Source organism: Vitis riparia, chromosome 7 (genome assembly GCF_004353265.1).
Source record: "Vitis riparia cultivar Riparia Gloire de Montpellier isolate 1030 chromosome 7, EGFV_Vit.rip_1.0, whole genome shotgun sequence".
Classification (NCBI taxonomy): Eukaryota; Viridiplantae; Streptophyta; class Magnoliopsida; order Vitales; family Vitaceae; genus Vitis; species Vitis riparia.
In genome coordinates this window covers 8,821,869-8,848,160 of record NC_048437.1, presented here as the reverse complement: position 1 = coordinate 8,848,160, position 26,292 = coordinate 8,821,869, and the positions used below count along the sequence as shown (strand labels likewise).

The window sequence follows — 26,292 nt, the reverse complement described above, 5'->3', positions numbered from 1 at the left end:
TGAGAGAAAAAATAGACATTTACTTAAAGTTGCACGTGCCATTATGTTCTCAATGCATGTACCAAAATACTTATGGGGATATGCTATTTTGGCGGTATCTTATCTGATAAATAGAATGCCTACTAGTGTTTTAAAATATAGAACACCTTTAGAGTGTTTCAAAAATTTCTCCCTTGAATGTTGACTTATCTCTGACTTACCCTTGAAAATTTTTTGGTGCACTATGTTTGTTCACATACCTAGTAGGCTTCAATCCAAACTTGATCTTAGAGCAGAAAAATGTGTGTTTATCGGTTATACACCAAATAAAAGGGGATATAAGTGTTATAATCCTCAAAAAATAAATAAATAAATAAATAAAAATTGTGAGTCTGAATGTCTTGTTTGTGGAGAGTCAACCTTACTTTGGACCAAATTGTCTTCAAGGGGAGTCAGAGAATAATGAAGCTCAGTTTTGGGAAACAACTATTCCTCTACCTAATATCATCTTTCCTGTACCTGTTCTTAATTCTTCCACCTCTAATAGTCAAGAAATTGGTAGTCATAATAATGAAAAAGAAGGAAAAACTAGCCTACCATTGCCAAACTTCAACGACTCCCAAACAAGGGGAGAACTACTAAGATAAGATCACATTAATCCCACCTTAAAGCTCCATGTTTACACTCGAAAGGATACTCATAAAAAAAAAAATGCAAACTTGCCTACAACTCTAACATAAGACCAACCATTGTCTCCAAGTGATGGTCCATCTATTCCAGAAACTCTATTTTTTTTTTTTTCAATTCCACCCCTACTATTTGAACCTATACAAAACATTCCATCGCTAAATGTCTTTCCATAGGCTTTCTAAGTCTCATAAAGCTTTTATGTCAAAAATATCCCACCTGTTTATCCCAAGAACCATTCAAGAAGCCTTAGATAATCCAAATTGGAAATTAGTAGTTTTGGAAGAGATGAATGCTTTGGAGAAAAAAGGGACTTAGGAGATAGTTAACTTACCAAGGAAGAAGAAAATGGTAGGATGCAAATGGTTGTTTACAGTTAAGTGTAAAGCTGATAAAAGTGTAGAAAGGTACAGAGCGTATCTAGTGGCAAAAGGATTTACACAAACACACAGTATTGATACCAGGGGACTTTTGCTCTAGTCACAAAGATTGATTCAATCCATGTCTTGCTATTCTTAGTCGTTAGTCATGACTGGCCCTTACTCCAATTAGATGTTAAAAACGCATTCTTAAACGGAGATTTGGAAGAGGAAGTCTTTATAAGCCTACCACCGAGCTTTGAAAAACATCTTGGTGAAGGAAAAGTGTGTAGACTAAAAAATCCCTGAATGGCCTTAAACAATCTTTCAAAGCATGGTTTGAGCGATTTTGGAAAACCGTAAAAGACCACAAATATACACAAAGTCAAATAGATCATACTATGTTCTATAAGCACTCAAAGAAGGAAATATTGTTATTTTGATTATTTATGTTGATGGTATAATATTAACAAGTGATGATCATGTTGAGCTCAAAACACTCAAGAGTTCTTGTTGATGACTTTGAAATCAAGGACTTGGGAGCTTTAAAGTATTTTCTTGGAATAGAGTTTACCAGGTCTAAAAAAGGCATTTGTGTTTCTCAATGAAAATATGTGTTGGATCTTCTTGGAGAGACAGGCCTACTCGGTTGCAAGGTAGCAGAGACATTAATTGAACCTAATTTGAAGCTCCAATCTGCTAAACCTGAAGATGTGAAGTATAGGGAACAATTTCAAAGGCTGGTTGGTAGACTAATTCATTTATCGCATACCCATCCAAATATAGCTTTTGTAGTGAGCATGGTAAGCCAATTTATGCACTCAGTAGGTCCAGAACACTTCGAGGCGGTGTAAAAAATCCTAAGGTACTTAAAAGGGATCACCGGGGAAGGGCTTACTGTTTTAAAAGCACGGTCACCTGCAAATTAAAGTATATACAAATGCAGACTAGGTTGGAAGTATAACCAATAGAAGGTCAGCCTTTGGCTATTGTACTTTTGTTAGAGGAAACCTTGTTACTTGGAGTAGGAAAAAGCAAAATGTGGTGGCTAGAAGTAGTGCTAAAGCCGAATTTAGATTAGTTGCCCATAGAATTTGTGAGGTGTTGTGGATTAAGAGAATCTTAGATGAACTGAAGGTCTCAAGTTCGTCTCCAATAAAGGCATATTGTGATAACAAAGCAGTAATCTCAATAGCACATAATCCTATTCTTCAAGACAAAACCAATCATGTTGAGGTAAACAAGCACTTCATCAGGGAGAAAATAGAGAATGGATAGATTTGTATGACTTATATACCAACTGATGAACAAATTGTAGATGTTCTTACAAAGGGACTGTCCAAGAAACAATGTGAGAAATTGATGGGCAAACTGGCTATGGAAGATATCTTCAAATCAGCTTAAGGAGGGAGTGTTGGAAAGGAGAATATTCGGCTGAGATTTATTGCTGATCTCTAGGGATTACCAAGTTGTATCTTATGTTGAAATATAGGCCTAGTCAACTTTGTAAATTAGGAAAGTTGGTTGTATAGTTATTCAGTTCCTTTTTTATTATTTTGTTCCTTTTTTAGTGCTTTGTATGGCCTACAAGTAGTGTATATCATTCTCATAATCAATGAAATACCATTTTTTCACTCAAACAATTCTCTCCTAGTTTCTTGTTGTTTAGATGTATGCATATAAAAAAAGCTACAAAATATTTACTATAATAAATGAGTTGTGGATGCAAAGTAATGGTTGTAAAAGAGACTTTAAATGTGGGAAAATGGGACAAAAGAAATTTAAGATTTGGAATTGGTTAATTATTTTGACTTAATGCTTAAAGCTATTTTTAAATTTAAGTTGTAACATTAAGTTATTTGACAAAACATATTTAATCTACTTAATGACTTAAGTTAACTTTAAGTTAAATCATTCTTAAGTTGTTCACTTAAAATTTATTACTTGATTTTTATTTTAAGTACTAAAGTTGTCTGGTAAAATTAACTTAAAATTTATTCTAAATCATCAAATTGAAATATTTACCCTCATTAATTTTAATTAATATTTACCTTTACTAATTTGAAGCAATAAAGTTATTTTGTTAAACATCCATATTAAAAATATTACAGATGCATAAAAATATTCCCTTCTCGCTATCTTACAAGCAAATACTTCTACCACACAATAAGTCTATGGGCAGAAATGAAAATGAGGGGACAAAAAAAGAAAAGAAAATGATAACAATAATAGTTAACAGTAACAATTGTCATTAAAAAATAAAGCTTAAATAACCCATGTTAAAAGAAAAAGGGAAAAGCAGTCTAGAAAAGAATTATACCTAAAGTGAGACCTGGAAGATTGATCGACCCACTGGAAGGATCAAAAAAGACGTCTAGAGAAGATGAAGCTGAGTCATCAAAAATAGATGCAAAAGATGGTGGAAGCAATGGGCTCCCTTTTGCAATATAGATGGCCCTCATAGCATACCTAGACAAAGAACATATCATATTACAATATGACTGAATGACCAAATAAAGCACCACACAGAATACCATAAATGGGCTTACCAGGAATAATGTTGTGCACACTTAATAAACAGTTCACGCATTGTTATCAAAGCATGAGTAATGAGGACCCCGTTGAGCTCTACAACCATATTTTTTATGGCAGGGATCTAGAAATACAACAAGAGAGGTAGGTGGGGGAGAAAGGAAAGAATCAACAAGGTATAGGGATGAATTCATGCCAAAAAGTATAAGCAAAATCAAGTTCTGGATAAATATGGAAGGGAGCCTAATCACACCTTTATCACACTATGCAGTAAAGACCTTACAGTCTCCTGGGCTGAGCTATAGCTTGAATAGGAGTCCCCTGGAAGAAAGCTTGCTATGATCTTTATAAAAAAAAACCAAAAATAAGTCAAATTGCAATTAACATAGCATAGCTAAGGAGAAAATCAATCAAGATATCAAAGACATCTAGAAACATTTGAAAATTTTTCACCTTTATTGGGTGGATCTCAAAACGATCAAAATAAAACTGGCGACTCTGAGATTTTGAGTCACTGAGGGATGTTCTCCAAAATGGAACAATTCTCATTAATGTCTCCTCATCAAGGTTCAAATCAACTGGCTGTGAATGACCAAGTCAAAAAGACAATGCTGCATATTGTTAGATTATTCCTGATGTATATCATTATAAGAGAGTTTTCTCCTTTGATAGTCTCAAAAGCAAACATCTGGTAATAGCATAAATTCTATAAGCAAACAGGAAATTGGACAACATTCAGAGGCTATAGTATACTGCATAACTTTACCTGCAGAATGATGGATGAATTCTTAACTTGTGTAACATTGGAGTTGGTCGAAATTAGGACAAAGACAACACGCAATATGCTATCATTTATTTCACAATACTCTGATTGATGTCTTCGAAGCAATGCTGCAAAAGGAGCTCCTACCCACTTCTGCTCCACATTCAATGCCTGCATTAATAACAGATTTAAGTTACTACCAAAAGTAGTAATTGATAGAAGGAGCTGCCTCAAGCATTTTATAAATGCCTCTGAGAAAAATTATGAGCACAAAATGCAGACATTGATGGCTCTTTAGAACGCATTCATAAGAACAACTATTACCTGTACCCTGATTTGGTTAAATTTATGCTGATTAGTGAACATAGAATCCATATTGATATGTTCAAGCTTTACAACTATGACTGTTGTGTAATCTGATGGCTCACTTGCATCTACATCCTTCAATCAATCACAAAATCAGATAAAGGAGTATTAGTGAAGAAAGATTTTCCATCAAACTATAGTAAGCTCAATTACAAATTCTCATATAATTACTATGGTATCAAAATAATGAACTCGGGAAAAAAAGGAGAGAAAAGAATGTGAGAAAAACACCACAGATTGGGAGGTCTAGTTCTCACCCATTAAAGGCTAGATTTTGTCAATTAAGTGAAGAAGTCTGCAATTTAATTGTTATCTTCTCAGCATTATTTAAATTTTTGTTGACGCATTAGGCTAGGATGTAGAAAAATACTTCAACCAAGTTCAAAAAATTTCTATTATCATTCCAAGATATTTATCAATTTCTGGTTACTGTGACATGTCTACCAAAATATCAAGACAGAAGCATACACAAGCATGCATGCACAACTTATACACATAAATATGTAAATTTTAACAATATTGTTACTTTTTATGGTTTGTTGCATATGCAGTACAATATTCTCATTTAAGAAAACTGAATTTTATCATTGCTTAGAAATATAAAATTTTCCAACTTTAAAAATATAAATCCAAAGTAGTGGAGAAGAATCAGGATGTACCATTTAATGCAAAATTATACTTTAAATTTTGTATGTCCTGATTTTTGTTTTTTTCATAGGTTCCTTCAAATTCAAAAATGATAAGAATCAATGAATTGGAAACAATTAATGAAGAATAAAAAGGGTTTTATTTTTCCCTTTCAATGAACATAAATACCAACATGCGCAAATCATAGAAATGGTCAATGTTGGATATCAAAAGTCGCAAGGAAGTTGGGGAGGGGGAAAAAAGAATCCTGGCAAACTGTTATTTGGAGAGTCAAATTCAAAACAGCTAGAGAGTGGGGAAGATTAGCATAATTAACATACCCAAATGCCATATCATCCCAAGATTGATGTAAATAGCATAATTCAACAGCTTCATAGGAATATTCCAAAGCAATGTTAGTGCTTATCCTACTTGTTGAAAAAAAGAGGAACACTGAATGCCCTTGAAATCTGTATGTATACCAAGTTTTGAGCAAGCAAAAAGTTCGACAATGATTGTGCCCTTGAAATCTGACTTATGTGGCAATGGATTGGGATGGGTAAAGGGAGGCTTTAAGTTCCATTCGCCAAAAAAACAAAGACCAAAAAGGAAGGAAGAGAAGAAGAAGCAAGAATAAAAGAAGATGAAAAAAACGCATTTTCTATCAGGGAAAAAAATGAAGTTGTTTAATGGTTGTAACCAACTTCATTGAAGGAAAAAAGATACAGAAGTCAGTTTACAGCATCTACAGAGCCAGATTTTAAACTTTTAAAAGGTTGGGGAGAGCATGAATGAGAAGATGTCAAAACAGTAAATGAATAATAGCTAGTGTTCAGTGACAACCAAATTGATATAACTTGAGACTGACCTGCTTTCCATGTTCAAGTAAGTGTACTGCAAAACAGGGAACTCTTAGTTGAATCTTTGCACATGACTGGAACTCTTTGTCTCCCTTGTGATTATCAGGAAATTCACAGATTCGCAAAACCCGCGTGGTACCATCTGCATATACTTCATACCCCACCTTTATCATCTCAATACCATTTAATCCACCAAAATTAGTTCTTCTCTGGTCACTTGGCCTATTATCCAATGGTAAATGAAATGGAAACCTTCTATGTTGCCAGCTTTTAAAGAAAGGCTTCCATGCTCGCACCTTGTCCAAGTTAATTTCACGTAATTCATGAATATCTACAAAACCATAAGCCTACTGAATCTGCCATCTGATTGGTGGTAGTAAAGGTATAAATTGCCATGAATAAACAAAACAAAACAACAAGAGAGTAGTAATTACCATCAATTTTGACAACTAATTTATGTGGAAGAGTCGAATCATCCCAAACATAATCAACACTACTTCCAGATCCAATGGTCTCAGGCTCCTCTGAATCCTGAAAATTCCCAAAAATAATAGAAAAATTATGATTAGAATACACAGACACATAATTTCTCAAATTTTCATCCACTAAATTAGTAATTGAATGTTAAGTGTGTAGGAATAACAACACAACCTTTTGATAGTAAGTGATTGACACTTCATGCAAGCAATTCTCAATCCGATATGGCAGATTAATTTTTGGTGGTTTTTGGAAGTGCAAAACAAGAGTAGAACCCTCCTCTACTATATGAACAATTGCAAACTCTCTCAAAGTTTTGTCTTGTGGTGTTAGATGATTTGAGTGCAATATTGAAACATCTAAGGATTGCTTGAATTTCAGGAAAAAACGTCCTAGTGAAGCAATACATACTGGCCCTGACCAACCCAATCCAGTGTCCTTCAGCTGAAACTGGACAATTATTAATGAATCATCATTAGCATTTCTATGCTTTCTGATAAAGTTGTCAAAGAGACTATATTCTCTCTTCTTGCTTGATCCCATGTGTAGCTGCAATGGTGTTTTCTGTCCACTGTTGATATGGATCATATGTTCCATATCATCCTTTTCAAGCAAAATTAGCAAGAAGATGAGTCAGAATATTATTTAGACATCCAAAAAAAAGAGAAAGAAACTTCACATTTGATAAATTGAGAAAAAACCTCCAAATGACATTGACGGACAATGATAACTTCCTCTGATTCATTGACTACTACATATCGTGGAACCAAAGATACTATTTGTGATGGAACAGCCACTTTACTCAAAGATGGTCCCAAAGACACCCCCAACTTTGTGACATGCTTAAATCCGGATACTTGCTCTGTTTCGAAGCTTATCTCTGTAAGGCCAGATAGAGCATCCAAGTCCAACAATGACTCTGATGCTTTTCCTTCTAATAATTTGAAGCGGACTTTGTTGGATCTACCAAGAGAGGGTACAAAAGATTTATATTACAAGATAGAAAGACCAAGACCATCAAGCATTATTTTTGCAGTGAAGATAAAGGTCATGAATTCATAGTCACTGAAAAGAGTATATCTTACTTTAAGAACCATGATCCAGTTGATTTTGGAGGCAAAAATAATCCTATCTCAGGAGGAATGCTGGAACCAAATTTCTGAGCTTCATCCCTGCAAATTTTTGAGGGTATTAAAGATAACAAGGACAAAAGCAGGGCAGAAAATGCCTACTAATATATCTAGGTCTGGTAACTACCTAGATAAAGACTTCTGATTTGGGGCAGACAAAAAGAGGGAAAAATCAGTGTCATTCTTCAGCACATATGATGTAAAGATAGCAGCCTGCAAGAGGATCCATATTTTAGCATTGCTACTTGACATTGTGCTTGCTAAACAAACTGAAATATTAGTAAACATCCATTGGAAACTCATATAATCGGTGGATTTGATAATGACTAGAATTGAACTTGTAGTACCACGAGTGTTGTCTATCAAAAAAAAAAAACTTGTAGTACCACGAGTAAGAGTATATTGCGTAATGAATAAACAAGAACTATAGGATGGCAAGTAAGATAACCACCTCTAATACACCCCTAAGCCCACGAGACAATCTTAAGCAAGCAAAATACTTCCCACCACCAAAGTTCAAATTAATGTCCAAATGATTGACGTCATTTTTCTGCTTATTCAACTTCTTAACCCAGTCAGTACTGTTCACTGGTTTGCAGCTGGACCTGAATGCAGTTATAGTAACAGTAAAATATATTATGGTAGGATTAGCATATAAATCCACTGTTGATCCGCATAGAATGGTTGCCTGGTTTCCAATGTTGTCAGAGCCAATACTGGTATATTGATCTGCACCTACATGAATGTTATGAGTGAAATCATTACACTACATTACAAAAAAATATTAGTCCAGAGTGTTTTCTGTTATTACCGGTTTCCGTTAAAAGCACATGTATCTCTGACTGCAATAAATTGGAAACTCGAACAGTAGGAAGAAGAAAGATTTCCTTTTGTTCCTGTAATGCAACTGGAGAATTCCTATTTTCAGAAGGATCCCCAGACTTATCAGGAAGCATAACAGGCACATTTCTTCCAATGCTCTGAATAAGGAAATGCATGTTACCAATATGTGCCCCTTCGGCTTTTAGGGAACAATGTGCAGTGCTGAAGGAACATTTCACATGTTCAACAGAAAAGGCCTTCCGAACTTTATAATTTAATTTGTCAAAGATCCCAGTGAGCCGAACAGCCTTTCCACCTTTAAAGTCATCTGACCAGCTCACTGAAACTGATCTCTTAGAACTTCCCAAGTCATCTGTAATTTCAGGTCTAAAAGAAAATAAGAAGTTACCTGCAAATCAATTACATAATTTCAGGAAAAGAAAAACAGTAGGACAAGGGGGAAAACCTACATTTCCTTGCAATTGTTGCTTGAAGCAAAGAACTAAAGTGTGAAATAAAAAATAAAAAAAGAGGGGAGGAACCAGCAGTAATGAATAATGGAATTTGTTCATGAAGATAAACTCTCATTATTGCTTAAGGTAATCAAAATGGAAAAACAATCTTCAGGATATGCAAACTTGGCTACACACCCCAAAACGTCAAACCTCCAAAAATGAGCAACCTGACAACCACCCCAACCCCAATCCATGCTTAGATAAGAGAAACACATGCATTCATGTAAATAGATATTCAATTATAAGTTAATGCTTATGTTACCAATTAGATAACAACAAGAACAAGAAATGCCTGGAAAGGAATTAAAGATAATACTAACAAAAATGTAACAAAGTTCAGATTTAATTCTAAAATACAATTTGAATTGCCACACATACCAACACTTAAAGACAACAATGCCTTCTTCAGCCCACCAGATACATTTATAGAATCAAATGCAGCCATGGAATCATCAATTGTATCCCCAGTCTTAAGCAATACTGAAGCAAACTCTGTTTCAACTTGTTGAGGCCGTTGAAAACGTAGCGCCATAGAGAATGTAGTTTCATTGTGTATTCTTATTAAAGGAGAAACCACAACAGACAGACCATCCTACAAATATTTTGAAAGGAAAAAAAATCCATAACAATGTTGCAAATATTTCTTTCAGACCTCTAATGGAATTCAGTTGTGAGAGAACTAATTAAAGCAGATACCTCACTTTTTCTTGAAATGTCAACTACAATGAATGGCCCAGGGTAAGTTTTCGAATCTGTTCAAGGATGAAAAATGAGCAAGGTTAAGCCCATGTAGAATTAGACAATTATTTAGTTTTTGTCAAATAATCAAAACCAAGTGGGAAACTAGCATACAAGAATAAGGTGACTGATTCAATGGTAAAATAATTTAAGAAGATTAGTAACTCAAGAAGTTTCATACTAACTTTGAGCTAAGGTCATTGACTGAACCTAGACTGCCCATTGTCCCTTCTCAAAAGATTCATTTAGTTGTTTCATAGCAGATAAGAACTATCATACTCATCCCTTTAGCATTCCCATATCGGTCAAACATGTAATTGCTTGTTCCTGGGATGCCACACTTTCTATTTAAGAATGAATTATCTATTTTATTCTTTTGTCTTACATAAGATCCTCTATAGATTTCTCAGGACATTAACCATCAATAGCCCTGTGGAAGCACATTTTCATTTCAAACTCCACAATGTTATAGCCACAACCTCTTAAAAATTCCAGTCCACAATCCAGATAAAATACCAGAAGTTGCCTGTTTGAGGAACTTCCACCTTGGACAGAGATCTTATGTAATGCATTCCATGTACCATGTTTAACATCTTTGATTTATGTGCAGTTGAAATATGTGCACAACCACACACAGAAGAAGCCTAATATAGTAAAAATGATCTTGTCTCTCCACATTTCTTCACATTCCAGTTTCCCAAAAGCAACTCAATTCTCTCTCCCAAAATTTCTACCACATGCCTTATCAATCTATAGAAATTCAATTCTACCATATGCAAGTGTCTCTCTAATTTTCAAATTATGAAGAAAATAAAAAATAGCTAACAATATTCTAGAATGTCCTCTAGTTCCTCAAGAATTTTCCAATGAAACTTCTGTTGTCATTTTCTATGCTTTCTTAGGACTGATTTCAATTAAATTGAAGTTCAAACAAAAGAAAATAAAAGAAAGGAATATGTTCAATATTTCAAAGATGCCACATATATCATAGAGTCCATAAACACAAAGACAACAGCATCAATATTGGAGTCTGTAATACAAAAATACAAGAACCTGGTTTAAGAGTTCAAATCAAGTCACAATATAGCATATAGAGTTAACTACAAGATAGGATTCAATTATGGTTCAATTCTTAAGATTTACAAGTGATATTGTCTTGGTTCTGAAGGTCCATAATTTGCAACCACACATGGCTACATTGACAGCAAGGTAATTTCAATAGAATAATCATAAGGCTCAAACTTTTCTGTAATATTTTCAGTACTTTGACCAACTTTAAAATTTTCAACGATTAATTATTATTTCGATCAAGAATACTGCCTTTGTGATGTTAAATTTCAAATTATTAGTAATTGTATGCATGTGTGCCCTAGAGTAGTTGTCTGGCTGTAATAGCACTCATTCATTATTATCTTGATCAGGAATAATGCCTTTGTGAAGTTAAATTTTGAATTATTAGTAATAGTATGCATGATGTGCCCAAGAGTGATTGTCTAGCAGTAATAGCATTCATTCGTTAAAGTTTCGCTTCTTTGTCTACTAAGCAACGTGATTCCATAATGTTGAATAGAGAGAACAGTAAGCGAGTATACCTTGAAGTGAGACAATACGAGTTCTCCAAGCGAGTACTTGAGTTTTGGAAAGAGAAAGATGAATTGGAGAAGTTGAGAAAGATCCAAACCATGAAAGCTGAATTGAAGCAAATGATGCATTCTCTGGAGATTGATCAGCTGAAGCTAAGTGCCTTACAAACACATAATCCTTGAGGTCAATTTAACTTTTAACTTTGACAAAAACATGTGTAAGTGCATTTGCATGTGATGCATTTTGGTGTGCTAGCATGAGTTCAAGACCCTTGGGTAACCGATAATAAACAAAGAGGAACCAACTTGGTTCATTGTGGATAACTAATATTAATTATTTTGAGATAGCATGTAATATTATTTCATTTCAGAAATAAAACTAGCATTATCTATAGAAAAACATTTAAGAAAATTATTAGTTGCAGAAAGATATTCTCATCACAAAATTGAAGTTTCTGAAGGATAAGATCAAAATCTGGAACAGGGAGGTGTTTGGGAGGGTGGAAGTCAACAAAAATTTAGCCTTGCAACAAGTAGAATTTTGGGACAGGGTGGAGAGGGACAGGAGCCTAACTGAAAGAGAGACAGAGATGAAAAGTGAGGCTAAGGATGTTTTTAAAAAATGGGTGATCTTGGAAGAAACGCATTGGAGACAATTATCTAGGGAGTTGTGGTTGAGGGAAGGTGATAAGAATACGGGATTCTTTCACCGGATGGCTAATGCTCATAGAAGAAACAACTCCATGGAAAAGATTAAAATTAATGGGAGGTGGATGGAGGAGGAAAGGGAGGTGAGAGAGGGGGTTGTGCATGCTTTTCAGCAGTTGTTGACAGAGGATCACTCTTGGAAAGCTGACATTGAAGGGCTGCAGCTTCAAAGGTTAAGCCTGGCTGAAGCTGATGGCCTGGAACAGCCTTTCACTGAGGAAGAGATTCATGCGGCCTTGATGGGGATGAATGGTGATAAGGCCCCAGGCCCGGATGGGTTCACAGTGGCCTTTTGGCAATGCTGTTGGGGGTTTGTGAAAGAGGAAATTGTGGAGTTTTTCCAGGAATTTTTTGTAGAAAAATCGTTTGCTAAGTGCATCAACTCCACTTTCCTAGTCCTCATTCCTAAGAAAGGGGGGGCTGAGGACTTGGGGGATTTCAGACCGATCAGTTTGCTTGGAGGTTTGTATAAGCTTTTGGCCAAAGTGCTAGCCAATAGAATCAAGGAGGTGTTAGACAAAGTGGTTTCGCCGGACCAAAATGCCTTTGTGAAGGGTAGACAGATTTTAGATGCCTCGCTCATAGCCAATGAGGTGATTGACTATTGGTTTAAACGCAAAGAGAAAGGGCTGATATGTAAGCTGGATATTGAGAAAGCCTATGATAGCATGAATTGGAATTTCCTCATGAAGGTCATGCGCAAGATGGGCTTTGGGGAAAGATGGATGAAATGGATTTGGTGGTGTATCTCATCGGCTAGTTTCTCTATTCTGGTGAACGGGATTCCAGCTGGCTATTTCCCCAATTCTAGGGGGTTACGCCAAGGAGATCCACTCTCCCCCTACCTCTTTGTGCTGGGTATGGAAGTTCTAAGTGCTATGCTAAGAAGGGCTGTTGATGGGGGCTTCATCTCAGGTTGTAACATTCAAGGGAGGGGGGGAATGGCGATAAATGTCTCACACTTACTATTTGCTGATGACACGATAATTTTTTGTGGAGCAAGACAAGATCACATTACCTACCTAAGCTGGATTTTGATGTGGTTTGAGGCAGCCTCTGGTCTCAGGATAAACCTTGCTAAAAGTGAGGTAATCCCGGTTGGGGAGGTGGATGATATTGAGATGTTGGCGGTGGAGTTAGGGTGCAAAGTGGGGACCCTCCCATCTGTCTATTTGGGGCTGCCTTTGGGAGCCAAGCACAAGGCCATGGCTATGTGGGATGGGGTTGAAGCAAGGATGAGAAGAAGGCTTGCCTTGTGGAAAAGACAATATCTGTCAAAGGGCGGGAGGATCACCCTTATCAAAAGCACTTTGGCCAGCATGCCTACCTACCAATTGTCTCTCTTCCGTATGCCTAAGCTAGTTGTAAAAAGACTTGAAAAACTTCAGAGGGATTTTCTTTGGGGAGGGGGAAGTACGGAAAGAAAAATCCATCTAATCAATTGGGAGGTGGTGTGCACACAAAAGGAGTGTGGGGGTTTAGGTATTCGGAAAATTGATCTTTTGAATAAGGCCCTGTTGGGGAAATGGATTTGGCGGTTTGCCTTTGAGGAAGACGTTTTCTGGAGGAAGGTGATTGGGGTGAAGTATGGCCAGTTGGGGTTTGGGTGGAGAACAAAGGAGGCCCGTGGAACGTTTGGGGTGGGGGTTTGGAGGGATATCTTGAAGGAGTCGTTTTGGTGTTGGGAGAATATAGGATTCAAAGTGGGTAAGGGGACCAAGGTAAGGTTCTGGACTGACCTTTGGTGCGGCAATGAGGTGCTGTCCCAAGCTTTTCCTCAGTTGTTTGCTTTGGCGGTCCAAAGGAATGCATCGGTAAATGAGATGTGGGACTCGAGCGTCGGTCAAGGAGGTTGGAACATAAGACTTTCTAGAAATTCTAATGATTGGGAGATGGACGCCTTGGAAGAATTGTTGCATATGTTGAGGGATTTGAGGATCTCTATTGAAGAGGACACAGTGATATGGAAAGGAGAGGGACACGGCCGCTTTCGGATTAAAGATGCTTACAAATTGTTGACAGGATCCAATGTCAATTCCTTCCCGAAAAAGAGCATTTGGGTGGACAAGGTCCCAACCAAAGTCGCTTTTTTTGCTTGGGAGGCTTCTTGGGAGAAGGTCCTAACTTTGGACAAGCTTCAAAGACGGGGCTGGCAGCTTCCAAACCGGTGTTTTTTGTGTGGTTGTGAAGAGGAAACTGTAAATCATATTCTTTTACACTGTACAGTTGTAAGAGTCCTCTGGGAGATTGTCCTGGCCTTGTTTGGGGCTAATTGGGTGTTCTCAGAGAAAGTCAAAGAGATGTTAGTAAGTTGGAGGGGCCCTTTTGTGGGGAGAAAGAGGAAAAGGATTTGGACTTCCATTCCGTTGTGTATTTTTTGGACGGTTTGGAAGGAGAGAAATAGATTAGCTTTTAGGGGGGCTCTCTAGCTATTCAGAAGCTAAAGAATTCGTTTGTTTGTAACTTGTGGAGTTGGGCTAGGGTGTATATGGGAGAGGAGTCCTCTTCGCTTTTAGGTTTTTTGGAATGGCTTGCCGTTCCCTAAGGGGTGGTGAGTGTTGTTTTTGTTTTTGTTGTTGCATAGGCTACTATGTATACCTCCTGTATGCTTTGTGGCTTTTTGCCTAGTTATATATATATGCGCTCACTTATCAAAAAAAAAAAAAAGATATTCTCATCCATGGTATGTGCCCGGCCAATGAAATTGCCATACTCATATAAGAATATAGCTAAAATGAGGAAAAGCCAGTTATCCTCTGATGTTATCAGCCAAATAGACTATATAGTTTAAAAAAATATCAGAAACTCTTTTATGTGAGTCAATATAATATGCCTTCTTTTGTGTGAGAATGGCAAAAATGTATTCTGAAAGCTGTATAATTTGTAAGTGGAGGGGAATTATGAATATGGAAGAAAGTACTGCTCTAATGTAAACTCAAAAAAAAAAAAAAAGGGAAAAGATACATATCTAATAATTCTATTCATTGGTATATTCTATGTCTTTTATAATTATTAGTTTCTAGCAGGCCAGTTGTGCACTATGTTTCTTGTGAATGTAAGTTATCACCACCGGAGCACCTTTAATCGCATATGTTAGTAAAGGTACACACAGCAAGAGGACAAGTGAGAACTGGAAGCAGGTAATTCAAAAACCCATATCAATTGTCAATGCATTTTATGACAACTGTTTGAACATAACAAATTGGAAAACTTATGAACGTACAACTTCAAGAAATCTATGTGATAAAATAAGCATCAATAAAAGGACAGCCTCAGGAGGAAAGAAAGGAATTGGTTAATTTTCAATTCCCAGTATTCTGAACGGTTGGACATTCATAAGAAAGAAATTACCTTAAATTTTCAATTCCTTACTTGATTCTCCCTGATGCCAAATAATAAGGAAATAGAATCTAATTCCTATTCTTTCTGCTGGTTAATTCCCTTTGCCTCTAATCCTTTTTCCAATCGAGTGTTAGAGAAAAAATCTCAAACCTATGTGAAACGCATAACTAGCTGTTAGAAAATTATCTCTTTAGTGCCCTCTCTGATGGGCAAGCACTCAGAATGGAGACTGTTCCTCTGAGAGGAATCTGTAAAGAGCCACTGACCAAAGTCTGGGATTTCATGGTGTGGATAAACAAGCATAATCCAACCCAAACCTGGCCATATTCATATGCACAAACTACTCAAATCCATGGCTGGAATAAGCCTTAATTGTACGAGACTTTCTAAAATGAATGAATGAAACCAAACCAGTTCCTGGATGAAGTTCCTATTCATAAAACATATCAAGTTCACACAAACCCATAAATTTCCCTCTAAGATGGTTAATTTCCTCACTAAATTAGATTTTGCTTCCACTTACATAAACGGGAAACAACCAGCATTACCACCTGCCACCTTGCTCAAGACCTAGCTTATCATATAACCCAAAGCTCACCTTTTCCAATAATTTTTTCTTGCATGTTTTAAACCTTAAACTACTGGGACTGTAATTGTTCTGTGACTGCAGTACAATTCCCACATAACATAATCCAATATGTTTCTAGGGTCAACAGTAACCCAGTCCCACCTCACCATTCTGGTTGCCTTTCTCATCATGAAGCTAGGTTTAAACATGACATTTCTAAACTACATAAAGCAAAAGCAGAACAGAATTTTTAAAATCAGATGATAACAACTTTTGATGTTATGCATGAGAAGAAATAATTAACATAGTCAGAATGGAGGTACCTCAAGAAAATGGAAGCAGACTGTTTTCTGGCTATTGATAGCCCTTGATCATCCTGATAGCGGAAAAGAAGGTTTAAACCTGATTGGTTTTCGACCTGCCAACATAAAAATAAAAAATTTTATAATACATCATGATGAAACAGATTTTGGATTTGTCGCAAGAAATTTAGAGAAAAGGGAACATGTATGAAGGGAGAGATAATCCATATATGCATACAAGCATGCACGGTGTGTGTGCATTAGGTGGTGAGGGGGAGAGGATGGGGTAGGGGAGAGAGAGAATTTATACATAAAGACAACCTTGCATGCATGTGCATAGTGGGGTCAAGGGAAGAGATAATGGAAGCTTGCACACGTCTGTGTGTTGTGATTGAGGGCGGGAGGACGAGAGAGCTTGAACATGCCTGTCTGTGTTGTTATTGAGGGCAGGAGGATGAGAGAGAGAGAGAGAGAGAGAGTACTGAATAGTATGGGGTGAAAAATATCAATAGCAAATCAAAATCAACAAAGCAAACATAGGTTAAGGCATACATATCCTGTTTAGGTTAACTTCACTCACCTCCCCTTAGGATTTGGCTAAATACATTTGACCCCCTGTGATTTGAAATTTCATCAAATACCTCCCTTATTTTGAGTGTAAGGGGAGATAAGTGAAAATAACAAATAAAAAAAATAGGTGAGATATTTGATGAAATTTCAAACCAACGAGGGTTAGGTGAATTTTGCCAAAACCTTAGAGGATGTGAATGAAATCAACTCGATCCTGTTTTTGTCATTCTGCTTCAAGACCAAATTTTCTACCAGATCCTGGTTCAGTATTTCTTTTCTAGTACAAATATCAAACTTCTACGCTAACCAGCCAACTTTGTCTTTTCTTTTTTTTTCTAGTAATGGGATTTTTCTTATATAAGGAAGAAAAGAATATGAACCATGGGAAAACCATGAGGTTATGACAATCTAAAAAGTCAACTCTCACAAGGTATATGATGAATTGAACTGAAATAAAAAAATAAAAAATCATCTTCATTACTCATAAAAAGATAAAAATCTTATGTATGATAAATCAGGAACACAAAACATAGGCAAGTTACATGAAACAATTACAGAATAGAGTTGAGAACCTTGCAGCAGTGGGCCAGAATCATGGAGGTTTTCACTGAAAAAGGACCAGCTAAATTCAATTTTCCAATCACAAAGAGAAGTATGTCCAAGGAAACCTCAGTTAGAGATATTTCCACCTACCAATATACCACAATATGGATTAATTACAAGATTTTAAATTATAGCAGGAACAGATAAATGACAAAATTGCTTGATAATGGTTCTGACCTCTTTACATCTAAAATAGAAATGCATAGGAACACTCTGGGAAACAATTTCTGAACCCTCAATTTGAAAACTAGAGCGGTAGAAAATGCATATCTCAACTGGGTGAACAAGTTCTCTCCTATCATTCAATAAACAAAAGGGGAAACTTCATTAAGACATAATGAAAATATCATTGTTATATATTGATTTGCAAGGAAGTCAATGAAATAACCTATCCAAAAAGAGGGGGGGTGGAGGGGGAAGGGGAGCAATAGAATTACTCACCACAAATGTCTTTGCGCCTCAAAGTAATATAGCATAACACTTAATGTGCTCATAACCCTGGTCTTAGAAGACAGAATTTGTACAATAAGTTGCATGTTACTGATGCACCCCCGAAGAAGTGGAACTTTGTCATCTGTATCTGAAAGTTCATGAACAATAGTCAGAGAAACCTCATCAATAGTTACATCAATGCAAGGGACATCTTCAGTCTGCATAAAGGTTCTCTCTTTATCCACACATGGGTTATGTTGCAGATTACTTCCAGAAGTTTCTGTAGAGCGGTTATCCAGCACAGCAACATCACAAGCTAGAGAAGAATCATGGAACACTTTCAACTTGAAAGGATTTCCAGGCTTCCTAACGAACTCCGGAATCCCATCAACAAAAGCAACGGCACAGTCATTCTTCTTGTTTATAAGGTAAAAAGTGTTTTTGGTCAATTGACTGTAAGGCTCCCAGTCAGCATCACCTTCATAACTTTCAGGCTTATAAGAAACAGTTCTCCAAAGTGCCCACTCACTGTCATTAGTGCTGGAGATGTCAACAAAACCTGACCCAGGACGACAATTCAATCGCAACGGTTCCCCTGAATCACTCTTAGCATGCAATGATATCAAGGAGAACCATGAGACTGGCAAATTCCATCTCCTGTGTTTATGGTACTTCACCTAAATATAAGTTTAAATGAAGATCTTAGAGTATATAAGAATGGTGCAATCTTGAAAACTAGGAAAAGAAAAAGTGAAATTAAACCAGAAAAATGAAGGGCAAAAGAAATGATTGAATCATTTAGTTACAGTTATAAAAATCTATAAATTAGACATCTTCCACTGTGTGGACCTCTACACAATGTTATTACTTAGAACTTAATAACAGCGTAAAATGTACACGTATCCAACTCCTCTCCCCTCCCTAAAAGATGGAGGGCCAAAAAATAACCAAAAAGAAGAAGAAACAAACTTAATAATGTAATGTTAATGTGCTTTGTTGTAAATCGAATATCACTATCATACTAGACACCTAAAATATGATAGAAGCCCAGAATAATTGGCATGGAACCCACTTAAGCATCTGAGACATAACTTGTTAAATTACTAGAAAAAGAGTTTTTACATCTTGTAGTTTAGATGAAAAAACAGCTCTGTTTTTGCATCCACAGATACAAAGCTCCTCATTTTGTCAAGAACATATTTACAAGTTAACTATTCTTCAATTTGCGGAAGCAATATTTAGCAAAGCTTACATATTGAATGAAATGTGAAAGGATGGGAATTCCATACCCTGAACAGAGCCCTTTCTCCCACAAGAGAATAATGAAGGGCACCAACCAAACTGTACTTGTTTTCTACACCTTCAACCGTAAAATACATGTGTTGGTGGATATCTTGAATTGCAACAATTGCTCCTATACAAGTGGTGAGTCATGTTTATTTCAAGTTCCACCATAATTTCGAGCAACTTGCAAAGAGAAAAAGTTGTTAGAAAATTAAAATACCATTAGGAACTGTTCCTTCCAAACTATGGTCAAATCCCTGGCTACTGGATTGGTGCTCTTGTTTCAAGTTGTCAATTGTCTCTTTGGTGGAAATCTCGGAGAAAGATGCAACAGCAGACAAAATCATCTAGAGCAATAAAAGCAGATTAAGCACAGTGATAGATGGTGCCCTAAAATTAGAAATCAAACTGAGGCAAGTAAGGGTATCCTTCTAAGTTCTAATTCTATTAGAGAAAGCATTACAAACATAAAATCATCATAATGACTCAATTTACCATGGATAAAGAAACTATAAGTCTATAACATTACTAACCTGTATCTCAGACAGAGAGATTATCATATCAAAACCTGAAACAGAACCATTGCCAACCCAAACTGGATATAAACGTAGAGGAACATTCTCAGTCTCAGGCATTGACTTCTGAACTAAAATGAAAGCTCGTAACCTTTTCAAGATATATCTTTGGCAACTTAACTGAAAGCCCTCAGATACAGAATTATGCATCAAAGCTTCCTTTTTGGAAACAGGATCACTTGAGCTACTTGCACCATCAGGAACTGGATGAGTCCCATCCTTACGCTGAAATGCTATTGTAGGATCTCCAGGTAAAGAGTGAGATAGCAAATCATTTGATATGCCAGAAGCAAAGTGAGGAATTTGAATTTCATTTTTCACACTCCCACAAAGAATTTGAGAAAGGATTGACAAGGAGGAAAGGTCAAGCATGAATTTTTTTCTCATGTTCACTAATTCAAGATCCAAACGGATGTCAGCCTCAAGCACAAGTTCTCGAAATTTACCTGCATAGGAAATCAAATATTTGAATACTTTTGCATGATTGTAAGGTACAACAGAGAAGTGATGCACATACCGGATTCATCTTCAGCCACAAGTACAATAGAAATTTGAGAAATGCCCATTGTAAAAGCTTCAAACAGTGCCCATCTGACTTGCTGAGATTGGACATGCTCCTCAATGGAAAGATCATCCAGTCTAGCCATATTCGGACTATGTTCAGTTTTTTCAATATGTTTCAAAGATGATGACATAACAGATAAAAGATCCGTGATGCAACAAGCATATGAAGCAAAGCAATGAAAAATCTTCACCACTGCTGTCGTTTCAAGGAAAACAAAACCACCCTGCTCAGAAGCATCAGGCATCACACCAATTAGAAGAATTCAGAATTTGAATATGGAGCAGCTAGTTGTTACACGATTTAAATTCAACAAGTGATCATTTGGAAGCAGAACCATGTATAAGAGAGGGTTGACAAGGTTGACTGGATGAACAAGTATAGATGAAATGCAACAAGTATAAAGAAGATAAATATTTTAATCCGTAAGATTAACACCTGAACTGCCCAAGAGATTGTCTGAAATTCTCCGCCAACAGAAAGGGATGACAAAAGTTTATTCATTTGATGTGCTCCAGCCAGAACATTCTTCACCGTAGACCTCACCAAAAAAATCTCACTGACTGAAATATTTATGAGTAACCAATGACTTGATGCTGGTTCTAGGTTAATTGAAGCAAACCCTAACGCCTGATTAAGACCAAGAGAATGAAGATTTGACGTTTCAGTGGCAATTGTTGAAGGGGAAATATCACCAGAAGTAAAACCATCCAGTACATTGGTCACACTTCCTGATGATGGAACATTCTCAAGGGATGCCAAGGAGAAAGTAAATGCAAGATTAGAAAGAGATATTTCATATAAGCAATCAAGAGATTGTTGCAGCAAATTTCTAAGTTCAGACTGATCAATACTTGTTTCTATTGGACTCTGAGATCTGAAAACAACAGACTGGATTCGGGATAAATCAGTGTGAACTTCCAGTTTCCCTTCTTCACAAGAAATCACAAAACATGTTTGATGAACAGAAATCCAAATTCCGTCTTCAGGCACCTCATCCAAGTTCTTGGCACTTAAACCATTAATAGTTTTTAAATAACCCTCCATTTTATCACTTTTCCTTGAATCTTGAAGAATTATGTCCACTGAATTAAGCTGGAAAGTGCCATTAACCACAAATAGAATTCTCTTGGAAATCAAAGATGCCCCTGTTGCAATAGCTGCCAACTTCTCCTCATTCTCAGGTGAAGCAAAGATCACCTCTTGCCTCATAAATTCTTGACAATGTACACAATCCATTGAATTAACGGTAGTAAAAGCAAGTGATATTGAAGAAAACAAGCTCACAACCACCTGTCAAAATGACAACTATTTAATTATAGAATGGTAAAAATAAAATAACAAGGATGACAAGTGAGTAACTTGAATAGTCTTAATGAACCAGATAATTAAGAAAAAATAAGAGACTTCTTTTATTGGATCTAGGACAACAAAAACAACAGAATCACCTGAAGGAAAACATACAATTCATCCATAGACAACAAAAAGGTGAATCCTGTAGCCACTCCATGCAAAGCTGCTGAGAAAGCAACAAAAGTTGTGCTAAATGAATGGAGAGACTCCCTGCAATTGATATAGCGGAATGCTTCAATGATTATTGACTGCACTAGACTAGAAAAGGACAACAAACCCCAAAAATAAAATAAAATAAAGTTTAAAAAAATTCCAGGTCTAGGGAAAAAGGCAATCTAGTTGGCATGGTTCAATTTAAAAAGAAACAAATCCATGGTGTACCGTAGAAAAGCAGCTGTGTTGCTTGATTACAAACACACACACATAAAAGAGGTTGTTTCCACCATCTCATGGTATTCAAAATCTTTCTCAATTAAGGAAAAGTAACTGAAACAAACAAAACTTCAGCAAGCAGTAAGGCATCATTTAGTTGAATTGAGATAAGTAGAATTTAGTTCTGTCGGTGAACTGTGAGCAAAAATACCTGTTTTGACATGTATTAAAAGATTTGATTGGAATTTCAACCAGTTCCTTTACATTTCCTCCTAAATCCAAATTAAACATATTACCACAGTATTTTCCGTTTAAGAATATTCACTGAATGCACACTTCATTACAGAAAACTATCTGATCTATAAGCATGGAGATTGGAACAGTTCATAACATGGGTAGACAATAAACTCAATCAGTTGAAATTGTCAACCTATTCAATGTGCTAAAGTGTCACAGAAATCAATAAATACTATGCACATCAAAGTTTCCAGATGAAGAAAAGTAAAGAGAAGCCAAAGACCAGAACCCATACCTGAATGATGATGACTGCACGGTTATTGGCTTTAATGCAAATATTTTGCTCTCTTGATTTTTGTCTGAGGCCTCCCAGTAGGCATTTAAACCATTAATTTTTAGGTAAAAACTAAGACTAGTCCGACTTTGAGATTTATAGTTTTCATCATTTGATTTAGGAGTATCAATTATCCGAGGCTCTTTCCAGCTAAGACTTTGTGGTTCCACATCATTCAATCCAAGGTGCCCAATAGATGATGCAAATTCAGAATTTGGCATTGGCCAAAGGGCAAGTTCAATATTGTGCACATCAAAGGCAAGTTCAAAATCATCCTGATCAACTACATGATTCATATCTTCATTGCTACCATTAAACCCCTCCTTTCTCAGTGACATTTGGATGTGAGGACCGGCAATGAGTACTCCAAGTTCAACACGTTTCTCCGGAAGCATTCCAATAATTGCTGTCTTCATTTCTCTAGCATAGAACTTGTATCTACTACTCAAATTGGTTTCAGGCAGATCTTCAATGGTTTCTGGTGAATGAGAAATAACCCTCAACTTCCCATTATCCTTAGCCCAGCAAAGAGCATGTTGTATCTGCTTACAAAGCAGGGCAACTGATAATATAGATGAATATCCCAAAGAGAAGTTCAACTTTCCCACTGTCAAGCAACAACTCCATAACCCAGGATCTAGATCCCTAAGGCCTGAACTAATCAAAAAGCTTTTAATCCCCAAGAGGATGCATGGATTTTCCAAAAACTGGATCTCACTTCCCTCAAATTTCAAGCTAGTTCTTTGCCAAGACAATGACATTTCTTCCAAAAGATTTTCTAAAAATGAGACACTAGCACTTTCAGCATGATTAGTAGTACTATTTTCCATAAGGAGAAACATTTGTGCAGGCTCACCCCACAGAATAGTTTTTGAATCATTTATTTTTTCTTTCTGATGTCCCTTTAAGGAACCAAAAGAATTTCTTGAACTGCTTTCCCCAACAAGATCTTCCATAGCAGATGAGGATGTAACCTTCAATTGGCCACAGGAAAATGACACACTGTGTTCACAAATTTCTTCTTTGTATATTAATAACAGCATGTCAATTGAAATACAAAATGAAAGTAATTCAGAGTAAGAGATCCCAATATTTGATTCCAATTTTTCACTAACAGGAGGACAAACCACGTTAACTGGGGAAACAATCACAGAAACCTTTCCCAGGTTAAGGCTGATGCAACACCGTGGGCAGGAACCATCAGATGCAATTCCCAAGTTAACATCAACTTTTTGATGTTCAGAAAAGGGATTCCTCAAACATAAAAAATGTAAAAGTAAGTGGAATATGCTGAAAATAAGTTTCCAAATAAAATTTAGCAGTGAAATGATCTTGCAGATGAATTTGAAGCGATTATTGATTAGTGGTTCAATATAAACATCTCCAGCATGTTGAACATTCAATGCTGCTCTATAGCGAGCTATTCGTCGTGCCTGAGCAATAGCCTCAGCAGGCAGCTCCTTCTCAATTTCAGATATAACATTCCAGTTGTGTTTTACAGAATTGGAAAACATTTTGTCCTCTGATATCTTGACAGCAGATCTTTTCACTAAGCAGTCAGCAGAATATCCAACTTGCGAAAGTAAATACTCATAAGTATTTACATGACGTATCCACAGACCAACAACACTGATTAATCTTTGTAATGACAATCTGGGAACTGAAATTAGAAAACCAATTCTGCTTGCAGCTATTCTCCATAGTTGTCGACCACTTCTTACACGCTTAGATCCTTGGGATAATAGCATGTCAAATGCTAATATAATAGGAAGATCAAGTGGGGAAAGTGAAAAACTCACTTGTGGGACTCGAAGACTGATGTCTACAGGTTGAAGATCTTTAAATTTGATACAAGCAAACAGATCTACAGCAGGTAAAACACAGTTGATGTGTTCTTCCCTCTTCAGTCTGATCTCAAAACCTCTACCATCAATAACAAAACAGCTCTCTTTCAACGGTGCAAAAAGAGCCCCAACAAGTCCTTTAAGAAGACATCCATGCTTCAGATATTGAGACTCCATACTAAGCTCTTTCATCTCAAACAAACACCCAAAGGAATCAGTGGACATGGAAAACTGCACTTGCATATGAATGTCATGGATCTCTAATCTACAGTGGTTTAGTATAACATTCAAAAAAGAAGTTGCCAGAGAATTTCTTGAAAGTGTGGTGCCTGAGATCCTTTCAAGCATGTCATGCAAAGCAGTACCCTGGAATCCATGAAAGATTCATAAACAAAGGTTTAGAACTGCAAATCAAACAAAAACAAAGCAACTATGCTTTTGCATATCCAAGTGAACTAAGAAGAAGAAATATAGCGTTGATGGGGCCAAATTCAGTAATCACTTGACATACTGCAAAAAGTACACTTTTATCATTTGATGGGGGGCTAGTTGAGGAAGCCAAGGCTGACCCTCAAATCAACAGGATATCACATGAACTGTTTATTGTTTAACTGATGGATTTGCTGACAATAACAAGACCAAAACAGCATTGAAGAGTACAAAGATCCAGCCATAGTCATTCAATTTACCAATAAAACTTCATTTCAGCAGGTTATTTTCTGCCGCTAAAACTTTTATGATAAAAATGTTCCAAACCAGGTAACATGTAGCAAAGTTTTTTAAAAATCAGTTGCAATTTGTTACATCAATTTTCATCCCGCATGGAGAGGAATATCAATGTAACGTTACTACTCGAGGTCACTAGTGTAGTACAAAAACCATTTCTTCTCTCTTATTCAGGAGATGAGTTGAGACATAACCTAGATAAACCAAGACCAGTTACTCGTAACAGATTATCTCAGTATAAAGATACAACAGTATAAACACTTTGAAGGAGCTACAGGCTTTTAAGCGTTCACCTCCGGATCAATCAGAGCTAGAATCTTCTTCATATCCTCCGAATACGTATCCCTTGGTGTCAAACGCCTCTCCTCCTTCAATTCCCTTCACCAAAATCCAAAAGATCAATCGAATTCACAAAGAAAATAAAATCCAAATTTTCAGTAGCTCACCCTCCTGATAATGTGACATGAACACCACGAACGCCGATCGTTAACGCGGGAAAAGAACAATACGATAATTGAAAGCTCAAATGATCAACCCTAACGTCCTTGAAGGAAAGGCCAGGAGTGTCGTCGATAAGCTGATTGAGAACGGAAGTGTCGAAACGGAGGTTCTTTGCTATTCCGTTGGAGCGAAGAAACCCCAACTTGAGTTCCAATTCTGGTTCTTGTTGTAGCCATGGCCGTAACAGAGAGACAAGCTTCTTTGAAATTGCGGTGGCAAAAAACATTTTCGGAGATGAGAATTCCAAGTGTTAGGGGAGTGGTTCTTGGGCCATGGAAGACCTGGAAGGTTCAGTGGCGTTCGGGATGGTTTTTTCAATTTGGAAAGATGTCTTCTTTTGATCGACTGTAGATTGGCGTTACTACCCTGCTCGAAGAGTCGAATTTTACCTTTTTATTTTTAATTATAAAAAAACAACTTTAATATTTATTGTTGTCTTAAACAATCGAGAAAAATAGGGTGTTGATTGATTTAAAAACAATTTTTTATTTTTAAAAATAAAAAATTATTTTAAAATTTTTCTAACATTATTTGACAAAAT

At 36.5% G+C, this 26,292-nt stretch overlaps 1 protein-coding gene across 4 annotated transcripts in view; it reads right to left on the bottom strand.

The window, feature by feature from the left end:
• The window catches only part of LOC117918740, a 37,131-nt gene extending 11,039 nt beyond the window's left edge, over positions 1–26,092 (bottom strand). The window contains exons 1-30 of one of the 4 annotated variants that reach the window (XM_034835602.1): positions 25,697–26,085; positions 25,544–25,628; positions 22,642–24,890; positions 21,833–21,947; positions 20,823–21,677; positions 20,340–20,610; positions 19,781–20,268; positions 19,468–19,594; positions 19,253–19,377; positions 17,973–18,640; positions 17,709–17,826; positions 17,501–17,617; positions 16,380–16,474; positions 11,448–11,599; positions 9,814–9,869; positions 9,496–9,709; positions 8,592–9,011; positions 8,232–8,515; positions 7,908–7,993; positions 7,736–7,822; positions 7,352–7,613; positions 6,825–7,253; positions 6,608–6,704; positions 6,182–6,504; positions 4,645–4,761; positions 4,324–4,491; positions 4,011–4,139; positions 3,811–3,900; positions 3,575–3,681; positions 3,346–3,494 (exon numbers count right to left, since the gene is read on the bottom strand). In XM_034835602.1, coding sequence (XP_034691493.1) covers positions 3,346–3,494; positions 3,575–3,681; positions 3,811–3,900; positions 4,011–4,139; positions 4,324–4,491; positions 4,645–4,761; positions 6,182–6,504; positions 6,608–6,704; positions 6,825–7,253; positions 7,352–7,613; positions 7,736–7,822; positions 7,908–7,993; positions 8,232–8,515; positions 8,592–9,011; positions 9,496–9,709; positions 9,814–9,869; positions 11,448–11,599; positions 16,380–16,474; positions 17,501–17,617; positions 17,709–17,826; positions 17,973–18,640; positions 19,253–19,377; positions 19,468–19,594; positions 19,781–20,268; positions 20,340–20,610; positions 20,823–21,677; positions 21,833–21,947; positions 22,642–24,890; positions 25,544–25,628; positions 25,697–25,977 — 8,764 coding nt within the window. In that variant the 5' untranslated portion in view covers positions 25,978–26,085. Of the gene's footprint in view, positions 1–3,345; positions 3,495–3,574; positions 3,682–3,810; positions 3,901–4,010; positions 4,140–4,323; positions 4,492–4,644; positions 4,762–6,181; positions 6,505–6,607; positions 6,705–6,824; positions 7,254–7,351; positions 7,614–7,735; positions 7,823–7,907; positions 7,994–8,231; positions 8,516–8,591; positions 9,012–9,495; positions 9,710–9,813; positions 9,870–11,447; positions 11,600–16,379; positions 16,475–17,500; positions 17,618–17,708; positions 17,827–17,972; positions 18,641–19,252; positions 19,378–19,467; positions 19,595–19,780; positions 20,269–20,339; positions 20,611–20,822; positions 21,678–21,832; positions 21,948–22,641; positions 24,891–25,543; positions 25,629–25,696 lie in introns of those variants that run through there. The other 3 variants (XM_034835603.1, XM_034835604.1, XR_004651932.1) reach the window with 3 other exon arrangements.
• Between the last annotated feature and the right edge of the window lie 200 nt (positions 26,093–26,292).